This window comes from Salvia hispanica, chromosome 4 (assembly GCF_023119035.1).
Source record: "Salvia hispanica cultivar TCC Black 2014 chromosome 4, UniMelb_Shisp_WGS_1.0, whole genome shotgun sequence".
Lineage (NCBI taxonomy): Eukaryota > Viridiplantae > Streptophyta > Magnoliopsida > Lamiales > Lamiaceae > Salvia > Salvia hispanica.
In genome coordinates, this window is record NC_062968.1 from 20,472,062 (window position 1) to 20,481,342 (window position 9,281).

The following is a 9,281-nucleotide window of genomic DNA, read 5'->3' on the forward strand; positions in this document are numbered from 1 at the left end:
TTACAATGTATATACAAAATGCCGTTCTAATTTGAATTGGATAAGATTAATTTAATTTGATTTGGTAGCATCATTTATTGTATATTTTTATGACTAATTTTACCCTATTTATAATCGTGGGAGGAATATTACTATATTATTATGATTTTTTTCTTACTCATTTATATTGTTTAAAAAATATGATTGAATTTATTCTTGAAAATATTCTCCATATTAAAAGATACTATAAAATTTTAGATAGAACAATCATTCATAGTATTTTAGAGCAATAAGTATTTAATTCATTTTATTTAAACTATCACAATGATACGAAGATAAATAAATTATTATTTTTTTACAAAGTAATTAAGAAACTATAATCATTGAATGATATCATGTGGACGTATGACATTGCTATAAATATAATTAATAATATAATATGGATTATTCGATGACAGGAGATTGTTGAACTCAAGCACATATAATATACAACCCTCTAATGTATAGCAATTGCTCCATAAATTGATAAGATCATGAAAATTTAAAATTATATGATAAATCATTTTATTTTCAATATTTCAATTACTGAAATATTTTAATATTAAGTTTCTCTTATAAATTTTAGACTCATATTATAAAATTATTTTATAATTAATATTTTATTATATATTATAGTGCATCAAATGATAATATAAAAGGTAATTTGATGATAGAAGGTCGTCGCACTCGACATCCACTTATAAATGTGACACATTCTTAAAGTGTATTATTAATTAATATTTTCAAAACACACAGTAGTATTAGATAATTATGTCTTCATTTATGTAATTTCGACAATAGTACTAAATGACCATGTATTGACCTTTCTTTACATATCTCTCCATATAATATTACGTATATAAAATATTTGAATTCACAAGTTTCAAATTATATTCCAAAAGTATAAAGAAATGAAATAAAATAGTACAATGTACATGAGAGATCGTAACTAAAAAATATATAAATTAATTAGTTTTTAGCATAAAAAGATAATTTAAATAAATTTCTGAAAAAATAAGTTTATAGTACTCCACTAAATTGTTTTACGGATAAAAAAACGTTGAGGAGTTGAAGGGAAGGGGAAAAAATATAATATACTATCAAAATTGATCTACAAATAATTTTATAATTTCAAATTTGATTTAATAAAGTTTAATTTAATTATCAGTATTTCACTGTCTTTTTTTTTTTTTTCTTTTTTACTTCTTTTAACTTGTTTCAGAAAAAACATGATGTAAAATATTTGTTTAAATTTCTGAAAATAAAACATTTTTTCAGAAAAAAATATAAGTATTTTTAAAAAAAATTAGTTGAAAGTATGATTCAAAAATATATACTCCGTATTAGATAATTAAATCTTCAGTCATGTAATTTTGACAATAGGACCAAATGACCATATATTGACCTTTCTTTGAATATATCTCCTTGTGATATATTAAAATAGTTGAAGAAAGTGAAATAAAATTCAATGTACATACAAGATCCATATTAAAAAATATATAAATTTGTTTATGGAATAAAACGATAATTTAAATTAACTTATGAAAAAATAAGTTTATAAGAATTGTTTTATGAAAAAGAACGTTTAAGTATGAAGTAAAGAAGAAAATATAATATACTAGAAATATTAATCTTCAAATAATTTTATAGTAATATAATATATTATTATTTCTTTTCAAAATTAAATTTTATTTAATTATAATATTTTCACTATCTTTTTTTATTTTAACTCATTTTCATATTTTTTGTTAAAATTATAAAAAGCATGGTGTAAAATATTTGTTTAAGTTTATGAAAATAAAATATTTTTAGTAGAAAAATTCTTAGCGTTTTCTTTTTTATATTTAGTTGAAAGTATTATTATCAATTCCTTAATTAACATGAGGGGCTATAATGTAAAATTGAAGTACAATTAAAATAAGTCACTTACTTAATTATTGCAAATAATGGAAAAGGACAAATATACCCCAACTTTGTATATACAATTTTTGTTAATTTATCACTACTCTTTTTTATTTCTGCTGTTTCTTAATTCTCAATAGTTGAATAATTTTTCATTATATTAATTTGGTTAAATAATTAATATTAATATTTATTTATTTAAATTTGATTATAATTTATTATAATAAATAAACTTAAATTAGTACAAATCTTATTTTCAATATTATCAATCAAACATTCTCTTCAATTATTATATTTTTGAAGTGACATATAAGCTCTGCAATTTTTCACTCTTATTACGTGTATCAAGATTTTGCATCCAATACATGGTTAAATTAATTTGGCCAAAGGAAATCTCAAATGCTTAAACATGAGTGATCTAAGAATGGATCTTCCCACCATATAAGTAATTTCTAAACGAATTATAAATGAATAATATGAAAAGTCAAATCTCATTTCCCATACTAAAAATTCCAATTCATATAATCTTATTCCTAAAATTAAAAACAAGCCCTTCCTCCCTTGTGCGTAAACGTTACATCTTGCTAGCTCATGTACTAGCTTATGAACAGTGGCGTATCTAGGTGGGAACAAGGGGTACAATTGTACCCTAAAATTCATAATACTAATAATATTCACAAAACACGCATAAAAGTCAAAGTAAAACAACACCTTCGAGACCGGTGCACCCCAACAAAACAAAAAACACAAAAAGGAAGAAGATGAAAAAGAGCAAAATCATGAAGGTACATAAACCAATAAACCAACCAAATAGACAAGCTAGAAGTTGGACTTGCACGTCCAATAGGTGAAGAGAACATGCCTGCAAGTCGTTGTTAATTCAGCTCCACCTCTGCCTATTCGCCTTTTATTTTACAATATTTTGTAAAATCAAAATCTGGTTTTTTAGAAAGAAAATCGGTTTACATGTTATTTCTGGTTCAATCATAATTAAATTTACTTCTTTGTCCTTATGATGAAACTACCGCCTCTTTTTACTCTTCCCACAAAATAGCGCCTGATTTTTTATTTTTCCCTCTCTCCCATTTATTTTTCCCCCTCTTCCATTTACTTTATCTCTCTCAAACTTACTACTGCGTGTATCTTTTTCCTACTACTCTACCACATACACTACGAACTATCAATATTTATTCACTCTCTCCCATTTTCTTCTCACCCACAAATTGCGGTCACTCGTATTTCTTCCAATATTGTACTCCCTCCGTCCCAAGATAAGTGACTTATATTCCTTTTTGGGGTGTCCCACTATAAGTGACCTATTTCCATTTTTAGCAAAAAGTCATCTCTCCTATTTTATTCTCTCTTTTCTGCTCTACTTTTCTCTCTCTCATACTTTACTCTCTTCACTTTAATTTATTTAAATACCATTCCTTAAATCCCATGCCCAAAAGAAGTAGGTCACTTATCTTGGGACGGAGGGAGTAGGATTTAGTTTATTCAACGGAACATAACTAAAAATGTCAAATTTATAATTATAAAATTGAAGATATTAAAAAATGTATAGTGATTTTTAATGTGCTTTATAGTCAAATACTCAAATTAAGTTAATGATTTATTTTCGTCCAACTTTTTGATTTACTGGGGAAATTCTAATAGCATTATTAGTATTTTATTTAAATAATTTTTTTTTGAATATAGTACTACTTAAGATCTAATATAACAAAAAATAGATAAATTAAAGTGAACTATTCTCATCGAACAATTTGGATAATAAGAGCATTTATTAGAGAAATCTTAATAAATATTACTCATGTTATTTAAATAAATTATATTTTTAATATGCTTGTGGTTTAATATTACGAAATTCAGTTAGTGATTTATTCTAAACCAAACCTTTTAATGATATTAGTATTTGATTAAATAAATTAAGTGTACTTAAAATCTAATATTACAAACAAGATAGATATAATGACAAGATCATAACAAATCAAATAAACAAGCAAAATATATATTAATAAAAGTTTTTATCAGCTTACTCATTTAATTATAAAAATTATCAGTTTTTTCTTTCTCATTTATTTTACCAATTATATATTAAAATTTGTGGTAATCCTAAATGGTCTATTTCTATGGGACGTAAGAAGTAATAGACAGAAATATTAAAATTTCAATTAATTAAATCAAAATGTTGTCTTACAAAAACATTGTAAAAGCTAATAAATATTACTTGAGACTTCAAATTATCCGACCTGAAATGTCAAACTCTAATCCTAGCATTACAAACTCTAGCCCAAACATATTAAACTTAAATCACAAAATTCTAACATTCACCCCATCATATTTACTTTTATATTTTTATGCTTAGTATATACTAATACTGTAATATTAGAATTTGTCAAAACATAAATATTTGCTTAATTGAACTGAAATGAAAAAAATAAATAAAAAGAGTTGAGACTTGAAATAATTCATTTCAGCCTCTTCCATCATTCAATGTTCAATAATTTTAGTCTTTAATAGCCCTGCTTTAGGAAGGGCTGAAGATTGTATATTAAAATTTTTTAAAAAAATTAACAGTAGAAAAAGAGAGAAAAAAATTGTTGGCATGTGCTTCACCCCTCCCCAGCTCAATTTGTGAATGATTGTCTTGACCTGAGAGGGAAGATGAGGGAAGGAGACTGTTGGTGTATACGTTTGAATGTGAAGGAAACCAAGAGTTGTTTAGTTTCCCAACTCCCTAGATAGATACACCTTGATTTGAATTTTCCAAAAAATAATTTTCTCTCCATATACTCCTATTAACTTTAATTAATTATTCTTTCAACCATATAATTAACTTAATTAAATTTCCCGAGTACTCTACTTTTGGGATTATATGTTTTATTTACACCATCATTTCCCCAACTGAAAAATTCTAAACGAACTCATCATATATTTAGTCAATCAAAATAATTCCATATTTTCCAGTGCTAGTATGCACATTCTGAAAGGAAAAATCAGTCATTTAGGTACACATCAAAATCAAAATATATCACGCAACAAATTGAAATTTGACATATTTGATAAGTATATTAATACTAATTTAGTTTACGATATCAAATATCAGAAATTTATCATTTTCACTTTATCTTCACAAATCTTAATCCTTTAAACTTTTAGTTCTTGAAATGTTACAATTAAACTTAGATAAAAAAAAAATCACATGTTCCTAACTAATCTGTTTAACTTTTTATCTTTGTTATATAAAATAGTCCATTAAAGTTCTTATCTTTACTCACTATATCATGAAACAAGTTAAATTTGATATATGATATACTAATAATAATTGATATGAGGTTTTGATTTTGATAATATTATGATTAGAATTTTAATTTTTTACCATACCATTTTTAAAAAAATAATTTCTTTCAAATTATAATTTTTAAAATGTTACAGTTGCACCTCCATCAAAAAATAATAATATCTTCCTAGCTTATCTATTCAATATTTGAAATATATTTAAAAAATTATCTTTTGTTTTATAAAATACTATAGTTCTTAGCTCAATTCACCACATCAAAAATTAAATTGAAATTTGAATATTTATACTAATAGAGTTTACTGTTTTCATCTAAGAATTTCATCATTTTTATTTTAATTCTTTAGTTTCAAAATTTTGATTCTTTAAGTTCTTAAATTTTGCATCACCATAGTGCTCCTCTGTATATATTGTGTTGCATCTTACTTTGATTTAATTAAGATTTTATGCAAGATACCTCTTACTTTAATATATTGAATAAATAATTATTTTACAAGATTTAATCTCACAATTTTGATGCTATTTTGGAATGCAAAATAGATATTCGTTACATCAATTTACCAAATTTAAATTCATAGAATCTAGATAAGAATAAATAACATTAGAATTCTGATCGGTTCCGGTTCCGATTTCTAAGTCATTTTTTAAATATGGATATCCGTATGAATCTACTATTGCTCGCATTGAAAGATAATGTCCCTTAAATTATAATGTATTTTTATAAGTATTAATTATTTAAATATTTTATTCATTCATTTATTTACAATGTTCTGACCCCATGAAATATAATTTTGGATCCGCCACTAGTTGTATCCATGTTATATGAATGCATTTCAAATTTTAATATACTTCACATCTAATATCACAAAAATAGATCTGAACTATTCAATTTGTGATAAGAAGTGAACTAGATCAAACCTCGTCATTGAGATTTAATGTCGCAAACTAAATAGATCAATGAGTGAATTATTGTTCTGAACTCTCTATTTTTGTTCTTCTGTGTGCTTAGCCAGAGAGAATCATCGGAGATCCTATAGTTATAAAAGTGACATCTGGAGCCTGGGTTTGGTTCTACTTGAGTGTGCAACAGGAGAATTTCCATATTCTGCACCTCAGGCAGAGGGATGGATCAATGTCTACGAGCTGATGGAAACCATTGTCGATAAGCCTGTGCCTCGTCCATCTCCAGATCTATTTTCTCCGGAGTTTTGTTCATTTATTTCTGCATGGTGATACACTTAATCTAATACTTTTTGATAAAACAAATTTCCCCCAGGCTTGAAGTGTACTAAAAATGGTTTTAATACCATGGTTATTTATAATTTTACCTCACTCCTTGGAGTCACATTTCAGAAAAACAGAGATTTCCACAACTCTACTACAATGCAGAAAAATATTTGCAGAGGCTCAACATCCATAATGAAATTAAATCCAATCAAAATCACCTTATGAACAGAAATCAGAACAACAGAGATTTTGCAACTCATATAATGCAGAAAAATATCTACAGAGTCTAATCAAAATGGAGATTTTGAAGAAAGAGAGATTTTGCCAGGTTGACACAGTTCATACTGCAGAAAAAATCAATCATATGTAAAAAACATCAAGTACTTCAAAGGAACAGAATAAAACTTTAGGCACATTCTTCCAAAGATATCAAGACCAAATTACTTAAATTCTGATATCAATAACATATGAAAAACAAATGTTTCACAAGATGGATTTCCAAGACAATAATAAATTGTTTCTGCAAACTAAACAATGCATACCAGAACAATCTCAAAGTAACTATTTCAAATTCCATACCACCAACTAAACTCGTGGCAATATAATGCATATGCCACATAGTTATAACACAAAATATAGGAATATCAACTTACCGAAGGGCCACGAACTCCACTTCGACCACGACCACGACCACGACCTTTCCTATTTTCAGCTGGATCTTTAAATCGAGCAGTCCTTGGCCTTCCTTTTGCGATTGACAGCAACCGGATCTAAAATAGGAATATCACCTGCATCAATTTCTATTGCTTCAGATGTATTTTGGCTTCGAAGAGAAATTGTGCCGGCAGGTTTCCATCTCTTAAGATCTCTTTGAATTTCTTTGAACTTATCTTTGACAAAACTAATTTTCTCCTCCGAATCAATTGCCAAATTGTTGCATTTTATAAACTCTTGTTCCATCTCTTGAAATTGTTTGTACTCGTTAGACATGTGTGGATATGCACCCGCAAAAGAAATGCTAAAATGTGGCCTATATACATCCTTCCGCCAACGCCGCAAAATATATCTTTCACTGACATGTTCAATTTTTTTGAATACCAAAACCTTCAATACGTGACGGCAGAAAATACCTTTGTTCTCGAATTTTTTGCAATTGCACTCAAAATAGCCCCCAGCAGGTCGATGCTCAACCATGAAATGTAGCTCGTTGGGAGAGGAATACTTGCTCGATGTACGTGTCTCGGTAATATCATATTTATCAATTGAGCTACTATCTGACTCCAACAAAATGAGATTGCAATTCCAAATCTTCTTCACTTGTTTCTGAAGTAGCTCCATGATATTATTAGTATACACCTTAGCAAATTGTGATTCCCACTTAAACTCTGAAACACAAGTGATAGGCCTGCACTTCGTCGAATATTCAGCTTGAAGCTCTTTCCGAATCTTATCAACGATACAAATCTCATATTGCTCAACAAAGATTTTCAAAGTACTCCTCGAATTGATGTAATTATCGAAGAATGCATGCATCGACTCACTTCTTTGAGTCGACATCATGCCAGCCCAAAAGATATGCTTTGAGTATACTGGCACCCAACTTTGCCTTATTTCATATAAGTTTTTGATCCAACTATTTTCATGTAAGTTATACTTAACTTGAAAATCGAGCCAATTCTTTTCAAATTCCGGAATACTAAAACTGCCATGTATGTATCACTCGATTGAAATCTAAACAAGCCATTTCAAAATTAGCGATACCTCTGAATTTCTTGGAGCTCTTCGAAACAATATGCCACAAACAGAAGCGGTGGATGCTGCCAAGCAATACTTCTCTCAATGCGATCGTAATACTTTCATCTTGATCACTCAAAATTGCCGTCGGTTGAACACCTCCCATTGCGTCCAGCCAATTCCTAAAGAACCATTTGAATGATTCTGCACGCTCGTCGCTCAATAGACAACATCCTAATAGAATGGAGTGGTGGTGATGATTAACCCCCACAACAGTTCCAAAGGGCATGTTGTATTGGTTGACGAGATACGTCGTGTCAAAACTCACGACGTCGTGGAAATCCTGGTATGCAGCCCGACTCCACGGATGAATCCACATGACATGGCGAAGTCTAGAGTCATCACCAATATCGATCAGATAAAAGAAGTCACTATCATTTTGTTGTAGCCTCTTAAACATCTTTTGAATGGCATTAGCATCTCCATCTCCAAGTCTTAGCCTCCGCATTTTGTCAACATGATTTCTGCAATCTCTCACCGAAGCTCCTAAATTAGATGGCCCGCCGGCAAGAACTTCCATCGTTCTTACACTCTTACATAACCTTGATCCTGAACGGTCAACCATAAACTTACCACCAGTTGAAGGTGGAGTCTCCGGGCTCGCATGATAATCTTGAGTCGAAGTTGTTGGGGATGCCATTCCTCACCTCACTGTCCAGAGACAAACGTGAAGAAATTAGCAGATTCCAGAAAAAAGAATAAGAATGGGTATGCTATGGGGTTTTAACTCTCTGTAAAAGTGAAAGAAAGAAAAGGAGGGAGGGAAGCAGAAGACGAAGCAGATTTTAGTTGCCCTCTAATAAATGAATATTGTCTATTGATTATATTTGAATAATTTTATTACATGGGGTGGTTTTTATTATTTTAATTGTTTATATTGGTCTAGGAGTATATTAGAAAAAATCATCGTTTCTTCCATTATTGAATACTTGAATTATGATTAAGTTCTGTGCTAATTCATGCTCATGTTAAATTATATTGTTGTAGGAGTATATTTTTAAAAAATCGTTGTGTTTATTTCATATGTATTTCATTAATGATC

At 28.6% G+C, this 9,281-nt stretch overlaps 1 protein-coding gene across 1 annotated transcript; it reads right to left on the minus strand.

Moving 5' to 3' along the window:
* Positions 1–7,165: 7,165 nt before the first annotated feature.
* On the minus strand, positions 7,166–8,879 carry LOC125220607 (protein FAR-RED IMPAIRED RESPONSE 1-like). Its single transcript, XM_048122760.1, has 2 exons — positions 8,207–8,879; positions 7,166–8,034 (listed from the first exon to the last, which is right to left on the minus strand). The coding sequence occupies exons 1-2, from the start codon at positions 8,877–8,879 to the stop codon at positions 7,166–7,168; spliced, it is 1,542 nt and encodes a 513-aa protein (XP_047978717.1).
* Between the last annotated feature and the right edge of the window lie 402 nt (positions 8,880–9,281).